At 40.5% G+C, this 18,419-nt stretch overlaps 1 protein-coding gene across 1 annotated transcript; it reads right to left on the bottom strand.

Annotated features, from left to right (window-relative positions):
- Positions 1 to 13: 13 nt before the first annotated feature.
- On the bottom strand, positions 14 to 16,048 carry me2 (malic enzyme 2, NAD(+)-dependent, mitochondrial). The gene is made up of 15 exons (XM_080467109.1): positions 15,903 to 16,048; positions 11,998 to 12,153; positions 7,694 to 7,827; positions 7,451 to 7,600; positions 6,905 to 6,980; positions 6,439 to 6,600; positions 6,130 to 6,343; positions 5,291 to 5,388; positions 4,936 to 5,049; positions 4,651 to 4,762; positions 4,135 to 4,277; positions 3,921 to 4,023; positions 3,320 to 3,390; positions 2,824 to 2,922; positions 14 to 2,526 (listed from the first exon to the last, which is right to left on the bottom strand). Exons 2-15 carry the CDS (start codon positions 12,109 to 12,111, stop codon positions 2,365 to 2,367), a joined length of 1,752 nt encoding a protein of 583 aa, XP_080323235.1. The 5' UTR covers positions 12,112 to 12,153; positions 15,903 to 16,048; the 3' UTR covers positions 14 to 2,364.
- Positions 16,049 to 18,419: the final 2,371 nt, after the last annotated feature.

The following is an 18,419-nucleotide window of genomic DNA, read 5'->3' as shown; positions in this document are numbered from 1 at the left end:
AATTAAACAGACAGACAAGGTAAAATAGATTTTATTCAGTAATTTTAGCACATTAAGAACAGTTAAGCAGCACAAAGCAGCTGCTACGTACATACACTAAGGCAATATTATTTTGTACCAAAAATAAACTTCAGGAACACACTCAAAGGACACAACACGACATGAACGCTATACTGAAACATGTCTTCACAAACAAACCGTTCACCTGACAAATAATGGCAAAATCTTATCCTGGACAACTGCTGTAAGTAACACCAACACAGAAAGACAATTTGATAACAATTAACTCTGCATTACATAGTTTCCTCTTAAATAAATGGTTTAAAAGTTATACGTAGAAAACTATTTTAGGTGTAAAGCTGCACTGTGTGTTGGAGAAAATGCTGGACGCATACAAAGTAAATGTGTTTCTCTTCACAGAGCCGTGGAGTGTTCTGCGCCGGCAGTATGTTGTGGCATCTATACCATGGAGCAACACTGAACAGACACTATGAAATCATGCAGGCACTTCACTGCAGCAGATTTTAAAAAGGTCCTAAAACAATGACCTGAGATTATATTTAAACAGTTACATAGTCATTGTATTCCACATAACTGAGCATCAGCAATTTAGTTGCCAGTGTTCTAGCCACGAGACGCACTAAAGTATTTGACAGCAGCTAAATGAAACATCGTTCTCAGCCATGAGTGTGTGTGTGTTCGGAGTTGTATCCTCTAGTTTGTTGTGCTGAAGAAGCACAATTCTTGCATTTTAAATTCAACCAAATGACGTCTGATCTACCAAACCAAAAAGCAGAATGGTTTTGTTTGGCTAAGTTTACTGCTGTGGAGCAAACTTACACTCATGTGAAGCATTTGAAAAAAGTAACTCATTTATATTTCAGGCAGCAGTATTGCACCGTTTCAGTGAAAATCTGACGAGAGAACGAGGACAAAAAAACATTTTAAAAGGCCAGAACATTAATGTGTGTTTTTTTGTTGTTTAAATTACTCAAAACTTTCATGAGTCGATTTATTATTTAAGCAGAATTGTCTTTTGAAAAGAGCCTTTAATCTGATTTATTGTCAGAACTGACAATTTGACCGTATTATTATGTCATGGTACATTAAAATAGTGAAGAATGCTCAGAATATTGCCCTAAAGTGTAGTCCAACAACAAACAATACATATTTTCAAATTCGGATGGGTGCCGTTACTGCAACTTTTATGAATACTGGAGGGACGCTTCGTTACCAATAAAAGTGCAAGCATGGTGGACAAACTTTTTTGGAAAAAAATAACATTTCTTTGCATCACTTGATACTACATGGATTTGTTCAACTCCTATTGTACTGTTTGAAGGTTTGTAACACAACAAGGTTCATTTGTAGGGATGGACACTTTATGAAATTCTTCACGAAGGGAGTGTTGATGACAGGTTGTGCAACACATCTAAAACAAAAAGAAATACTTCAGAGAAATAAATACAAGCGTGTGAAGCGAATTTAAAATGCTGGAGTGGCTCTTCAAGTGTTCTGTAGGTACAGTGTATCATGAATGTTTTCAGATGTACGTTTCCTTTAGTTTCCCTTCACAAAATAGCAAAAACTCCCATAAGAAGTTTGACGGGACTCACTTCATTTCTCCTTTCAGGTAAATACGTTTTCGGTTTTTCTCAGCTTGTGCACAAAATGCAGCTCTTCCACCATCTGCTTTGCTTGACGTCTTACACCAGTGTGACACCAGGCGACTGGTTGGGTCACCAGGTCCATTCAGGGTGAAAAAGGCAATGCAGAAATCAAATAGATAAGTGTTGTAATTAGTAGCTGATTATGGGGAAAAATTAAACCCTCAACAATGTGGAAAGTACAGAGCATTACTAATGGTAAATAGTACTATGATTTACCAACAGGGACAATAATAAAGTTATATTGTAACTAGTCATAATAAGTCTTGAGCAAAGTCAGGTTGACTTTGAATCGGAACTTAATTTAACCAATAGTCGCAATATTAGTCCTGTGATTAATTAATTTTTTTGCATAAGTGATTCCAATTAGTACTTTCAAAAGAGGGTATATGACAGATGTTGGCCTTGAAACCAGGTTTCCACATTGCCATTTAAACCACTAGATGGCGCACTGGCTCAGTGGCGTGTCGGTGAAAGCAGAACTGTTGAAGAGCTGCAAAGTTCTCACTCTCATGACCTTCTCTTTCCGTCACTTTCCACAGATTTTTCACAGACCCAAAAACACTCCTTCACATCAAGCTGCAGCTGTGGTATATTTCATAAGCGTGTTTGTGTTGAAAAAACCTGATTAGAATGGAAAGCATAAAGAAAGAGAAGGCCACTAGGACACGGTGCACAGTGAGGGTCTGCTCTGTTCTTAGTCAGCCTTGGGGCTGTAGCTGACGCCGGGCCAGTCATAAGTGTCCGGCAGGAAGGAGTCATAGTTGGTGTTCCACACGGTCGCACGGACGAAGGCGTTCTTATCCAGAGGCTCAGGGTAGCGGAACGCCATGCCTTTAGCATAGACATACTCCACCACCTGCAGTCGGGAACAGAGAGCAATACTGAGACGGCAGACAGGAAGTGCAACTCACAAACTTTGACAAACCCTGAACTAAAGTTTTTGGTTGTTATGTGGGAATGTTGCACCGACTAACTGAGTCCCTTTGTTTATTATGAGCCAATTACTAAACACAGCGTCATTGTACCTATGAATGGCTGATTGCAGCTTTTTTTGTGAATCAAGTTGTTGCCCTTTTAGATGGCAGGTGAGAAAAGACCCCAGCTTGGAGCCTTTGATTCAGAAAATGAAGGTAAATACTTTGAGGACGCTCACCTTGACAGCCATCTGGAGAGACACCTCTCTGATGTTGGACAGAGGAGGATACAACCTTCCTTCTTCAAGCTCTTTATCCGTCAGCTGCTCTGCAAGTGTCTGGAAGGGATAGAGAATAATTTCAGGCAAGGAGAATAATTCCAAAGACCCAAAGAACAGAAACTGCTTCTATCACTTTCCTAAAAGCTACTTCTGTTATTTCATCATATCCCAAATGTACAGTCATTTGCATATATGTTGAACAGTTAAGATATTGATTAGACACAAAAACAGGTCAGTCTGTTAAAAAAGCTCTTCATCTCTTAGCGGTTATTCCAGAGTCTAGAGAGAGAGGGAACAGGAGACATCAAAGGGTTAAAGAGGTTTTAGAGGAACGTACAGGGAATTCAACAAGGAAAGAAATTGGGCAAGAAAATGCAGGATGGGGTGAGAGTGAGGGTAAAAAAAAAAAAGGATTTCAGCGAGTTTAAAGAAGAGATTCATGATATCTTCAGACCTTTGCAGCCTCTAAGAACACTGTGTCGCTGATGTGTCTCACTCCACTCAGGATCACTGCCAGAGCCACACCTGCAGAGAGCAGAAAACATGATTATCAAGCAGATACTAATGGGGCAATTCACTTTACTACGTAAGTGCAGCAGCACCGAACATCTATATATTTCTATTATTTAGGCACCAATAGGCAGCGTGTCGTGTCCTTGTAGTAGATACAAGAAGAATTTTTTTTTTGTTACACACACACAGCGAATGTACATTTTCTGTATAAATTTTTTTTTTTCCTTTCCAATTTCTGCATTTTCCCAAGTTTCCTAAGAGGCTGCGCTGTGCCCAATAAGCAAATCGAGGTCGGGGGGCCTTACTCAGGGTTGAGATTCAAACCACAGCAGATGAAGAGCTCACTACGTTTCATGAGGCCACCATTCTCATCTGCGGCGCTCATCATAAATATATATATATGGTTTCTGGTGATAAATCGAACATTTAGAACAATTGAATGCAAGAGAAAGGCAGATTTCCATAGCACTCTAAAAACAAAACCTTCAGGCATTCCTCAAAGGTGAGAAGATTCTCCCAAACAATCGGTTGTTTTAGGTCACCTGGGAAGATGTAGGCGTTGTTCCCTTGTCCTGGTGTGAAGACGCGACCGTCGCCGAGAGTCACCGGACCAAATGGACTGCCACTGGCAAAAAGACATCGACCCTGTGGGGGGAAAAAAAAAAAACAAAAGTTGTGAGTGAGTACAGAATATAGTTGAGTTGGGTAAGAAAGAAAGAGACAGGAAGCAGAAAAAAAAAAAAAAAAAAAGGGTACATCAGTTAGTGTGTAGGCATCCTCGGCTGTGCACTCTGCTTTGGCGGTCGGGTTACTGAGGGCAAAGATGATTGGCCGTTCATTCAGAGCTCCCATGGCTTTGATGACGTCATGAGTGAACAGGCGTCCAGCTCCAGACACGCCTGAATGAAGGAAAGAGAAAAGGTGGACATTGTAAGTTTATGATGCATAATTAAGGTTTTATAATAAAACTGAACGCTCACGGGCAAATTTAAAGAGACATGAAATGGAGAATACATTTTCATTCAGTCTGTCTTTTGCATATGAGCTTATATTTCACTTATATATTCATCTTAGCCAAATAGATTATTGTGGTATTTTCACATTGGATTCCTTTTTCATCCTCTTTTCTCTTTAATAGTGTAAAATGTGTCATGACACAATAATCAAAAACATCAATAACAGCTGGAACTTTGGAGTGTTTCACAGAATTATGTAAAACATACAGAAGTCAAACGTTACTATGAATGAAGAACATGAATTGTTTTTGTTTACCAATGATTGCTGTGGGTCTGATGGTGTTGACTGCATCTAGGAAGCTCTGCACATCCCCTGGACTGTCGTGGACGAAACCCTCCTGGTTAGCGTCAGTCGCCTGCTCTCTGCCCTGGAGACACCGATGATGAGTTGCTGAACATCATGAGTCAATAGCAATTGGCTACTCAACTATTTAAACGGGTTTCCAAAGAGCCAGACAGACAGGGAGGCCCTTCCACAGAGGAAAGCCACACAGACATGTCCAGTGTTTTCAAGTAATTGTCTTGTGTAAGAACCACAAACCTTCACGAGCAAGCCATATTTATCATGCATCCAGATCTTCTGCCTGGCCTCTGCTTGAGACATCCCCGTCTCCATCATGGCCATGACAATCAGATTGGCAATACCAAGCGCAGCCTGTGAAGAAAATACACAGAAAATATTACGATTTATTGAGTTTATGGAGAAGAGAAATGCACATAAATAGAGTGCACATTAAAATATGTGGATAACACAATAAAGTGAAAACCTTATTTCCATCGTGTGTGTTTTTTTTTTATATATATATATATATATTGGATTTCCCCTTCTTGTCAACAGAAGCAGTTTTTTTTTTTTTTTTTTTGATGGAGAGCTAAAAAGATATATATTAGTATACCTCTCCTGCTCCCAGGAAAAGCACCCGATGGTCCGTGATGGGTCTGCCGGTGGCTCTCTGAGCTGCCAACAGACCAGCAAGAGCGACAGCCGCTGTGCCTGGACACATGTGGAAGAACAGATCAGTACGTACATGCAAAAAGATAGACACCAGTCTTCCCTAGTCACTGCTGTCCTGCCGTCAAAGCATTTTTTAACGGTCTTGCCACTAAATTTGGAGTCTTCAAGCATGTCTATCCAGCTGCCAGGAATTTAAACTCTATGGAGGACTGATGCTTTTTAAAGCAAAGTGACCAAACAATTAGAGCAGCACACAGGGGGTAAGGACGTGATAAACTCCCAGAATACTGTAAGGATTAACAAAGTAAATCATTATAATCCTATCCAATCAGCACTGATAGAATTTTGCACATGTACACCTCCTAAACTGTTTGTAAAGAATAGAAGTATTAAAAAAAAAAAAACGACCATGAAGCAGAGAAAATAAGACCGATTTGTCAAACATTTCTAACCCGTTCCTCGCAGTACATCAAAAATCACATAACTGCAAGATATTCAATTTCATCTTGAAATAAAGAAAAGAAACACTCACTCGTTGCATATTTGTTTTTACAATTCTACAGCCATAAAATCTAAATAAATCAAGATGACTTGATTATGATTACAGGCATAAAAAGGTTCGACTTAATTTGGTAATCAAGTTTTAATACACAACTTGGTCCAGTCCTAAAAATAGCTTATGATATTATTTTTTTTAACAAGTTACTGCGATTCTTCTCCCAATAAACACATTGTGTAAATGTAAAAATGTCTGTGTTCTGTCGGTGGCTTCGCACGAACCTTGGATGTCGTCGTTGAAGGTGCAGTACTTCTCCCTGTACTTTCTGAGGAAGCGGAAGGCATTGTGGTTCCCAAAGTCTTCAAACTGGATCAGCGTGTCCTGCCCGTATTTGTCCACCACCGCTTCCATGAACTCGTCGATCAAATCGTCGTAGGCTTGAGAGCGGTCTCGCTTCTGGTACAGGCCCATGTACAGCGGATCCTTCAGGAGAGTCTGACCGGAGCGCGGGGACGATAAATTAAAGGAGAAACATGTTTGACTGATGGAAAAACACAGTAAGGGGAAAACATCCACGTCTGCATTCCTACCTCATTGTCCGTGCCCACATCTATCGCCACTGGGAGACATCTCTCCGGTCTGATGCCAGCACAGGCTGTGTACAGGCAAAGCTTTCCAACAGGTATTCCCATCCCATAAACACCAAGGTCCCCTAATCCTAAAATACGCTCTCCATCAGTTACTACCACAGCCTGCAAAAAAAAAAAAAAAAAAGAGTGAGAGAAGACATGGGAAAACTACTGGGCAAAACTGCAGATTGAAATTTTAAGAGCAAACTTGTGCATTTAAAAATATTCCCATCAGATGAGTGTGGACAATAACGGGCTGAAGCACAGCACCTCCTGCGGCTCGTGCAGCAGCCATGTTTAAAAGTTGCCACCTCTGCATTTACATTTAATACCTAAAATTGCCTCCGGGCTTAGGAGGGATGAACCTCTTCAGGCTTCTTTTCACAGTAAAAATTGGATTAATGTGCTGACATTTACAGGTACTCACTGCGACATTAGTTTCTGGCCAGTTGTCCAGGATGGAGCGGACGTGTCCTTTGTCTCGGATGGATATGAACAAACCCCTGATGAGAGGGATGACAGTTCCGTAATGCCAGGAATTACTTGTACAGTATTAGCCATACCTAAATACCAACTCTCTTATTCCTATGCTGCCTGGATTAATTTTAATTTAAAGGCTGTACAGTCGTCCTGAAGTGAGCAGCAGCTTTTTTTCTGAGACAACTTTCAATAGTGTTAAGTACTTTTCCAGTATGTAAACAAAAGTGCTTCAAATGCGTGATCTAGTGACAGGACGACTCTGCTGCACAAAGCTCTTTTCCTACTTTGTGTTTGTTGTTTTTTCTTTTTGTTTTTTTTAAAATGGTAGATATAATGAGCTGTCTAGGAGTTATAGTTATTAGAAGAAATCGCAATATAAAGGTGAATTCATGAGCGAGCAATAACAAGGATCTTCTGCAACCTACATAAAGGAAGTAACAAAGAAAAACAATTGCCGTTTCTATTCTCATAGTATTTGATTACAGCGGCTTACTTTGGTCTTCGGAAGATGTGCCCATAGTGCGTGCAGGCGAGACCGACAGTGGGAGTATAAACAATCGGCATCAGCTCCTCGATGTCTTCCATCAACACCCGATAGAAGAGCCTCTCGTTCCTCTCCTGGATACCCATCAGGTAGATATATCTGTGATGAAAACGGAAAGGATTTACGGATTTGTAAAAAAACGGAAATACGGTATTACTGTTTTTAGAAACATGCGCTCAAAAAAGTCTTTACTTCTGCAGGGGATCAGTCATCTTCTTGAGATTATTCTGAAAGCGCATGGCCTGAAGGTCCTGAGTCTCCACTTTGGGGGGCAACATACCGTGTATACCCAACATCTGCCGCTCCTGTAAGGTGAAGGCCATACCCTGTAGGGACAGAAACAGAAGAACAAACTAGGAGTGAACCTGAAAATCATGAGAGCGCAGATAAATCAGTGGGCAAGTCACTGTATTTTGAGAAGAAGGTGACAAGTGAGACACCAAAAACACTATTACGTATAACGCAAATTCGTCACTATTTAGTGACAAGGAATCACACAGAAATGACCATTTCATGCAATATCGTAGGAATGTTGTCCCAGAAGTCAGGGTCGATTTTTTCATTATGCATGTCACATGACACTGGCTTGAGAGTCGCACAACATTTGCCTTATAGTAAGAATTTTTGGGCACTTGCTCCTGCATTGAACATAGTCGCGCTACGACAGGCGAGTCAATCGCTCTGTCGTCTGACCTTAAGCGAAACGAAGCTAAAAAGAAGTGCAGAAGCTTCTGCAACATGGATGAAGACCGGCGCGACATCCCGAAGGATCATGGACCTTCTAACGCGTTAAAAGTGAATTTAAAAAAGGGGAAATTAAATAATAATTGAATTTTTTTTAAAAATCCCAAAATGGGGGACACATAACCAGCCAAGTCTGTGGCAAAAGTAGCGATGACTTGCCATCAAGGAAGCAACCAAATACACTGAGATAACTCTTTAACGGCTGCTGCCAAAAACGGTTTCCACACCGAGGTGAAGTTTTTTTCTCCCTCGAGTGCGTGAGTGCCCCGAGGTGGGGTTGACCTACTCAGCTGCAGGAAAGGAGGGAAACCAGATGAAAGCCATTTAGTAGCATGGAAAAAGGGGGAGGAAGAGGGGGAGAGACGGGGGGGGGGGGGGGGGGGGGGGGGGGGGGGGGGGGTAACTTCGAGGAAGCCAATGAAGAACAGAGTGTGAAGAAACACCCCTATTTTATAAAGGACTGAATGAGGGGAGGTGAGAAGCGGGCGGAGAAGTTTTTCATGTTCCTGTGTGAGGGTATGTGTGTGTTTGTGGGCTCGTGTGTGAGTGGAATGTGGGCGTAACGCTGGAAGAGGCTGGTTATGTGACGAGAGTGATGACTGTTTTTCGGGGGCTCCCCTGGCAAACTGCTGAGTCATGCTGATGGAGTATTTCACTTCCCTCCCGCGCCTCTCTGCATTATTCAACAAGCTGCAAACCTGTGATATCTACTTTCTGTCCATTCCACGTAGAATTAGCCATTGGAACTGTACAGTGTGTGCATTTTAATCGAGCAAGTCAATTTGAGTGTTTAAAAGTCTCATCTCTAAAAGTTTTTTTTTAAACTGTTAATATAGTTTTGAGTATTTCCACTGGTTTAATAATACACTTTAGCATTTTGAATGCGAGATGAAACATTCAAACATGGCTTGAAAATAATTAGTTTGACTTTTTTTGATTATTTCTTTCAAATAGTGTCATTGCATTTCTGCTACACAATGGCCTTTGCTATGAGAGTATGAGCGTCATGACAACGCAGCCTGCTGATGCAAGTCACATCCACCCTGGTAAATATCGTGCGTGCCTAACCGGCATGTCGCTCACTTTGTCTTTCTTCATGCTTTTATAAATATGCCGACATGAACGTCACAGAGTTCACTTAAAATGGAAATCACCAAAAAGATATGTGCAGTTGTGAAGTTATATTAATCCCCCGAGCAACTAAATATTATTTTCAATATGAACTAATTCACTGTGCGCTGTTCTTCCTGTGACATATTTCACTCTGACTCATTTCCTCTCTTAATGATCTTGGCTGGCGCACTTTCAAAGACTTCCTGCTCTTTACAAATTCATGTCTGTTTGACTTACATGCAGCATGGCTGCTCGTACAGCTATAAACAGACAAAAACGTCCCTGTAGCAGGGGTTCCTTTTTTCTATGTGTTGACGTTGGGGAGGTAGGACCTTTAACACCATGCTTCAGATCCAAACTAAACACATCTGACAAGGGGAATTTAACTTAAACACAAACCGTCACTGAGCCGTTTTTAGGCTGTGATAAATATACATAGCATGACAGTTGGTAGATTGTTTCCACATCTTGGTATAAAAGCACTTGACTATGGCATGGGTCGGTTGGTAGAGCAGTCGTCTCCCGATCGGAAGGTTACCGGTTTGATTCCCATCTGAATACCAAAATGCCCCCAGTGGGTGCACCGTGTGCCTTGCCGCCTTCATTAGTGTGTGAATGAGTGAATGTGATTAACAGTGTAAAGCTACAGTCATGCTACAGACATACCAGGGTTCATTTTAACTGGACCAATCACGACAAGTGTGAACACATACAAGATGTTTGAGTTAATCTGTACTTGTGAGTTTCTAGACCAGGGTGTCAAAACATATGGCCAAACCTGGACCACCGGAGAGTCTAATGCATCACGTGGGATAACATTGCAAAGTGAAAAGAATTACAAAAAAAACCTAAACAAAACATGGACAAGAATAGTACTAGCTCGTTATCTGGGATCTTTTAAAGACTACAACTACATGCGGTGTCAGACTCAATACCCGATACTGGTATCAGTAGTGGTGCATCCTTACTTGCGTTTGATATGTTTACTCGAGGGTTGCAGCGTTTTAGGTAGAATAGCAGAATACATTGATAAAGTATCGTTAACATCAGAGCCACACTGTGAGAGTGACTTTGTGGGCATTTCCCTGGATTTGCTACCAGGGGGTAATAAATAAAATGGTTCATTGCTGAAATTTTTCTTACTTTTGTTTACATTATTACCTTGTTTAGGTTTTTTTTTTGTTATGTAATGTATTCATGTGTTTTTTGCAATGACATCAACAAGACCATTTTGGAGTTGTCCAAAACATATTATTCAAAGGTTATTACATTATTGGTCCAGCTCACTCAAGATCAGACTGGGTTGTCTGTGGCCTCTAGACTAAAATGAGCTGGAGTTACAGTACAGTACAGACACTGACTCACTCACTTCCCACTGTACAAGAATTGGTGATCTTAGTCCACCGACAATGTGCTGTTATCAAACTCTGCAGAAGCCTGATTTAAGCCACTGATTGGAATGAGGAGTGTTGGAGCATTCTAACACATGTAGGGTTTGGGGGTCCCTTCAAACCGGCTCCAGTAACGCCGGTCAATGGGACCAGCGAGCAGCTGGTTTGTGAGCACTTCAAATGTGGACTGGAATGTCTATATTTAGTCCCAACGTGTCTGAGCCAAGTGGAGCGTAACCTGCCCGTGCAGGGAGGGCGCAAGATAATCATGTCACCTCGTGAAGACTCAGGTTACAAATGTCATTTGCAACTTTGACATTTGATAAATCTGACAACGGAAACTCCAAAGGATTCTTTCTGTGACTCAATGTGACACAAGTCATTTTACAAAATACGGTACATTTAAGAGCAATTCCATCAGCTCAGTCAAGCCATTAAGCCCCCCTTTTTTTTTTTACTGATGAGCGAGATCCTAATTATTTTGAGAGTAAAATGAAAAAACTAATTGGAATCAATGCAGAAAAAGAATTTAATAACAGTATGAATGTTTGATGGGTTTTTTTCAGTCCAGATATGGAATCTAATATCCTTAATAGCTAATGAGAGAATGGTCTTAGGAAACAACTTAACATACACGTGTATGCTCAACAGAGACCGTTTAGTCGCGTCGTTTTTCTTTTTCACCGTCGCTTTTGCTTGCTTGTGTGGAGTTGTTGGGTTTTTCCTCCTATAAAAGTGCCTTTAAATGATTGTGTTGTAAAAAAGAAAAGTTACACTGCAGGTTCATATCAGGAAAAATAGTTCAAATACCTATTATTCTAACTTAAGTACAACATTCAGAATAATGCGTTTAAGATCAAATGGAGCTAAACACTGGATAGTCATGTCAGCACATTTTTGTTACTTCCTGTCTGTCAGGCTGTATCGCTTTAGACTCTGAAGAATATGAGAGCTCTCAGGCTCTCAAAAGAGTTATGAACAGTCAAATTTCAGTCTGAAGGAGCCCTTTCATGCACACACAAATTGTATTTTTCTAGACTCCAGATAAGACTTCAGGAAAACGTACTTGCTCTCTTTACAACCAGCAAACCAGAATGTGAAAGTTTGAAAAACAAACAATGAATAAATGATTTTTGGATCTGCCTGAAATGGGATGGCAAGCTAAAGGACGTGTTTATAAAAAAACAATATCTAATTGAACACCATAGGTTTTGAAATTGTCAAACATGAATACAGTAAGCCACGTACCTTGTTGGTGCGAGGGTTGAGCATGAGAGGCTTTCCCTTTTCTTTGGTGTGAGCCCATCGGCAAGCAGAGACGCAAGGCCTCAGGGAGCAGGTCGCCCTCAGCCTGGACAACATGGTGCACTGGACTGGTGGGGACGGTCTGCTGGTGGAAGGTTTCTGAGAAAGAAGATAGGTAGGCGTTCACTGAATAACCTACAAACATTTCTTCCATCTGTAAAACTGATTCCAATATTGACAGTTGATTGGTTGAAATCACAACACTTTGAACAAGTAAATGCTTGTTACTCGCTCTGAATTCTATCCATGAAGCATTCGAAAGCAGATACAAGAGTCAATGAGAGATTAATAAATACTTTTACAAACGCTCCCCCTCCTACAGTTGTTTTGTGTTCCGTCTGCTCTCTCCCAGGATCACTACAACAGATCTGTTATGGTACAGGTTTTACAAGGTGCTGTTCCTTATGTAACATGAGCATCTTCCCTCTGACAGTCACTGCCTGAAACGCTCTATGGATAGATGACGACATCAGACCCCTATCGTACCTTGTTGATAGGACATAAAGCGCTCAGCCGTGAAGAACCTCACCCCACTGACACGGCTCTTCACTACAACAGCACTCTGGACGCGTGCACTGTCCCACCCTTAAGGATTACAAATGCCGACGGCAGTGGCCGCTGTTAATCTCGACGTGGTCAGCAGTGATTTAGTGTGCGGTCTGAGAAACAAAGCTTAGAAAGATTGTCTTAATCCCTTGTGCGGACAGCTCTGCAGGAAGATGCTGCCCGAGATAAATCAGGGCAACATCAGCCGACAGGGAATGGACGTGAAAGGCACACATCACGAAGCAGACTCCAACTAATGACCACACAAATCTTTTGTAGCATCGAGAGAGCAAAACAAAAGGATGGGCCAGTTCTTGTCTTTGGGGAGATAAAACAACTAAAAGAAATCCGTAAATAAAAAGCACAAAACAGAATGTGATGGTAAGCTTTCGAAAATGAGTGAGTCTCTACCCTACTTTCAGCTGCTGTTGCAGGCCTGGAATAGTATCATCATTGTCACAACCATGTCATGCATGTGACCTGTGACTCGCTGCTGGATTGTATTATACTGTGTTGAGGTTGTTCAGGGGCCACGTGAAGCCCCACTTCATATCCATTGTGCCAGACCAGTTCAAACAAAGCAGAACAGCTTACAAATAACAACAACCCTAAAGTCTCCCATTGTTATAGTCTGAAAAATCTTTCTGTAGGTCATACCATGAGCCTTCAATCCTTCAATTAGAGTGCCAACAATTACAATCAGCAACCACTGTCCAAGCAGAGGGTTTAACTAGGACCATTTTACAAAATCATAAATCATTCAGAGATAACTGCATCTGGTGTTCATCATAGTGAAATCAATTATGCCAGAAAGTACAGACACTAGAAAAAAAAAAAAACAATGTAATAAATGTGTTTTTTTGCAACTAAAGAAAAAGGAAAGAGAACTTGACTTTTACGTTGTGTCAACAAATACAGTTTCTGTTTTAGTTCCCTGTGCAAAACACATATGGCTGTACAGTTACTTTCCTTACAAAAGTGGACATAACATGTGATTTTTAGGTTTAAAGGGCATGAAAAAAAAAGAAAAAGACAAGATCATGTTACTGAGACATGCTACTGCGACAGGCCGCTTTTGTCTGCGCTGTCACTATGTCCTGCCCTGGACCTTCTCTTGTTTGTGTACCTAATGCTTACGCCAACATAAAAGCAATCCAAAATTAAACATATGTTCAAAAAGCTTTTAAATCATATCTTACGTGCAAATTATGCTTCTCTGAAAAGAATCCTTGGGTGGTGATCAAGCCCCATTTGTTGACTTCTTACTTTTAATATTTACTGGTAAACAGTCACTGTGACTCATCAATCACTTGCACATCTTGTTAAAGAGAAGATTCAGAGGAAGCACAGGATTCAGTATCATGTGCTCCTCTCTCGGACCACAATATCTGATTAAGGAAATTACAAGCATGGCCAGACGGTCGGGTCACGACTCACTATAATCCATCCCAAAACTACTGCCTGGAAAGCAGCAATAATGCTGGGTTCAAAGCAGCCGGGCTGCGTGAGCAGCATCAGCAACCTGCAAACGTTTCCATGATCTGTGGGGTGTGATACTGGGAGGAAACCGCCTTGATGCAGCCTCATTGAACTCCAGACTTTGTGCTGTACACATATGCTTATCAAGCAAAGCCCGAACACATGATCAGCTCATCTTTGATACAGCAGAGTCAATAAATTCTGTTTTGTTTCTGTTTAACTCGGATTCAATCACTGGCACCTCCAGGGGAAAACCAGCATTCAGAGAATGTCTGTGATTGCTTTCTTGGTACTTTTGCCAAAAATCCAGGAAATTGTTGCACACAAGCCAGCATTGTACCATTGTTTAAAAAAAACTGGGAGTGAACAGCTTCTCAGCCAGTAAACTAGTTTGATCAACTTGTAATTGTTTGCAAGCCAACAGTGCTGGCAAAGAGGGTGGTGGCCTACCAAGAAAACAGTTTCACGACTAAAGAGAGCAGGCAGATGTTTAGGAGCTGTGCCGACTGCTTTTCGCATATCCACTAATTTGCCAAAGTTCCAAAGTATTTCCTTCTGCTGACAGGAGTCTGGTTTATTGACTCTTATGGGAGTTACAGTGAATATAAGACCTTTCACTTCCTGTACTATTCTTACTTAATGCCTAACATGGGTAGAACATACAATTCAACCAGGTCTGAAAAAGCCACTTGCTTGCATAATATTTGCTGTAATAATTCAAGTAATGGATGGTAGACGGGGCTCTCTATTGTACCTTTTCACTGAGGTTTCACGTTGCATAGTCGAACAAAAAAACACACCTACAGAGAAGCTTTCAAGTGTTTTTATGGTCTTGGAATTGTTCCCGACAGAGAGAGCAACTTTAACCACATTTTATTACATGTTTATGATGCCATATCATTTTAACAGACTATCATAGTGGCTTTACTTAACAGGTGTTTTACAGTGTGGCTCTCTGGATCCGACTCTCACATTGAGAAGGTTCTTACAACTGGGAAGAAAGATACCCACACTGATGGAAAAAAACACAAACCAAACACAAGGCTGCTGAATGTCTTTGGTGTCCCAAATGGCCTGCATACTTTTGAAATGTTGTCATAGATGCTGGTTATTTTTGTCTCATTTGGATCATTTTACACATGCTCGGGATATTTTGTGGCACATCTATAATAGTTTTGATTACCTTTTGCTCTCTAGCCATACTGTTTTTCCTTGTTAAATCATTTACAATTACACTTGAATTAATGTGTGTCTCATTTTGGTCGTTTTAGCAAATAGTCGCAGTCACGCTTTTAGTTAATTTCTGTCTTATTCGAGTCAGCCTAACCTTTGCACACGTGGTTATGTTCACGTCGTACATTGACACGTTCCTCCAGTGTCCACCTTGTGTGGGAGGTGATGAAAGACGAGGGAGTGTTCAGCATTATTAGGTTTGCACTGCAGAAATATACTGTATGTGGACGTGATCGAGGAGAAACACCCGCGGGCAGCCCGGAATTATAACAGTCGACCCGGTGAGTCTCACAATGCACCCGCAACAACACAGCGCAGCAAGCTAATATGTGGCTCGCTTCTTCAAACTGACTGACACCGAAGGTGATGATGAATTAAATGTTTCAGCGAGTATGTGAACAACGTGGAAAGCTCACAGTCTTAATATTATATCATCTGTAATCCCTGACACTTTCTCCCGAGCTGCCTTTAGCTTCCAGCTGTCATCCATCCGGACACTGCTCGTTACATCTCGGCACAAATAGATAGAGGAAGTTCTTCGATGACACACTGACTTTAAAGTCTATCAACACAATGACGGCCTGTCTTACCTGCTCCTGAGGATAATGACACTGACGTTCCCGCCGTTCGTGAAGTTACTGTTGGTGAAGCATATTTCTGAGGATATTCGCCGTGGTTTGAACGCTGGTTACCAGCGGAGGGAAACAGCGGAGTGCTGACGGAGAGCAGCGCGAGAGCAGCGCGAGAGGAGGCTCTGAAGGAGAGATATTGGCTCAGCCAATCACAGGCCGCCTCTCTGGTACCGTAAAGTTCTAAAACACGCGCGAGATTATATTAGAACAGACCCATTTACCGTAATTATTGAAAAGCTTTCACAGAGAATTGTGGCTGTCGACCTTTATGATTTTTTTTTTAATCAGAGTTGACACAAGTAGGAAACATTTGTACATTTGTACTGCTGTTACATTGCTTGAAGTGTACTCAATTATAAGTAAAACTACATCTTGGCATTTCCCTGAAGAAAATGCAACTGTGAATGCTGAAGGCTGAAAGATATAAAAAGCACACAGCATAGCACGCATCACATGAACAAGCTGCATGTTTTGATATTTTTACCATTCAAATCCGTTACAGATTGTAGGAGAAATAGCACAGTAAAGAGGTAGTCAGAATAAATAAAGATTTTGATCACTTATGTGTTCACACAATGAATGCCTTCAGCATTCACACAATTACTGTTCTTGAAAATAATCAAGTAAAACTACAAAGCTTTTGAAAGCAGTAAAATACACAGATGTAACTCTCTTATCTTGAAATTTGCTAAAAGTGTAATAGAATACGTCGATAAATAGATACAATATTTTTAATACAAAATTTTTGTTTCGCATACTGACATTCCATGTTAAAGTTATTTCACTTGAGTTGTGTAGTTACTCACTGCAGAGCAAGAAGGTTGTGGATTTAAATTTGGGCTGAGCTTTTTTGTATCTTCTCCATGTTTTGTTTTGTTTTTCCAACCCTGAAATGTATAAAATGGTAGAGAAGATGGATTGGGTAGTGTGGACCAAGTGAAGGGACTGGGTGGTTCAGTGGGGTCTCAAATCTGCCAAGAAACTGTGTTTTTGTTTGTTTTGATGCAAAAGGGGCCATGTTGTTCTGAGTATATATATGTTTTTAAACCTATTTCTTTTTTAAAACTTACTTCTTGTGAGCGCATCAGATCATTTTAGATATATGCTTTGATATTTATCTTTAACCTAAATCCTGGCGGTTCCTTTCATCTCCCCTTTTGAACATCTTAGGCTTTCTGGTGATGGGACAGTTGTAGCTACATCAATGAAACTTTCACTCTTAAGTGACAAACAAAGCAGATTTCACACTTTAAATTGGTGACAATAAATTGCCCATAGGTGTGAATGTGAGTGTGTATACCTTGTGCACCCTGCTCTCACCCATAGTTAACCTGTAAGCTTCTGGATACATGTTTATTTCAGTTAGCTTGAGGCCAACACTACCCGCAAATATGACTCAATACAATATTACCATTGCTACAATGCTTACTAGTAGTAAGTACAATATTTTACTACTATAATCTACTATATTTAGTAGATTATAGTAGATATATATATTAGATATATGACCATGTATTTTGAAACCTCATTAAGACAAATGACTGTAAAAACATAAATGGTCTAACAACAAAAAACAAAGAGAATTATTAATATTACATAGAGACATTGTAAGATGAATTAGTGATGGATCTTGTGTAGAATTGCTTCAGATAATGTATCTGTCCAAACATAAAGTAACCTTGATCAAACTCAAGAAGACTTCTCAAAACTGGGGATTTTAAATATTAACCAGTACAATTAAGCCAATACATTAAAAAAAAAAAAAAAGGCTCACATCAGACTTTTTAAATTGTTTTATTAATTTTCCAGCAAAAACAGAGACTTCAAAAAGAGATACTATCAGTCGGTACCGAGCATTAAAAACCTCAGTTTTTGTCAAATGAATATCCGAGGTCTGCTTGAAGCGTGAGTACAAAAGAAATAAGAGCTCACAAAAATAGGACTGCTTCACAAAGTGATACGTAGTAAAAACAGCATTTATGCGATTCGCATAGCCATGCAGAGGAGAGGGCAGGATGTCTGTTACATTCAGCAAGCTGGAAGCATTTGAGGTTTACTGAGGCACATTTTTCACATTGCTTTACACACTTAAAACAATTACCTTTTGACTCTGTATGTGTTACAGTGCGTTTGTGTTACTCGTCACTGATGTTATTGCTGGCTCACGTTACCTGCAGAAGGAACTATATGATGCAGATTGTGATCGTCAGACCTGCATGAGATAAAAAAAAAAAAACTTCTCGTGGGTTTTGGTGGAATGCAAAACCGATTTTGTACTTTATATAGCCAGACGAAGTACGTTTTCATTACTTAAGTACTTCTTTCAGTTTGCCCAGCAAACCAGGTATGGTTAATGTCAGAGGATTATTCAATCCTGTATGTCTGAGTGTGCTAACTACATGTGCTTTATTGTGAATATAAAACAAATACTCCTGGCTTTGCTCTTTCATACTATGAGAAAATGTCAAGTATTTC

This window comes from Lipophrys pholis (genome assembly GCF_963383615.2).
Source record: "Lipophrys pholis genome assembly, chromosome: 7".
NCBI classification, from domain to species: domain Eukaryota; kingdom Metazoa; phylum Chordata; class Actinopteri; order Blenniiformes; family Blenniidae; genus Lipophrys; species Lipophrys pholis.
This window is presented reverse-complemented; position numbering and strand designations above follow the sequence as displayed.

What these genes read in the sequence shown, in the direction of transcription:
- me2 (XM_080467109.1), bottom strand. Translation starts at nt 12,111, where the DNA reads ATGTTGTCCAGGCTGAGGGCGACCTGCTCCCTGAGGCCTTGCGTCTCT. An exon ending in CAGACCCACAGCAATCATTG is followed by an intron (nt 4,278 to 4,650) that starts GTAAACAAAAAC and finishes TCCTTCATTCAG; the next exon opens with GCGTGTCTGGAGCTGGACGC. An exon ending in TGTTCTTAGAGGCTGCAAAG is followed by an intron (nt 2,923 to 3,319) that starts GTCTGAAGATAT and finishes TATCCCTTCCAG; the next exon opens with ACACTTGCAGAGCAGCTGAC.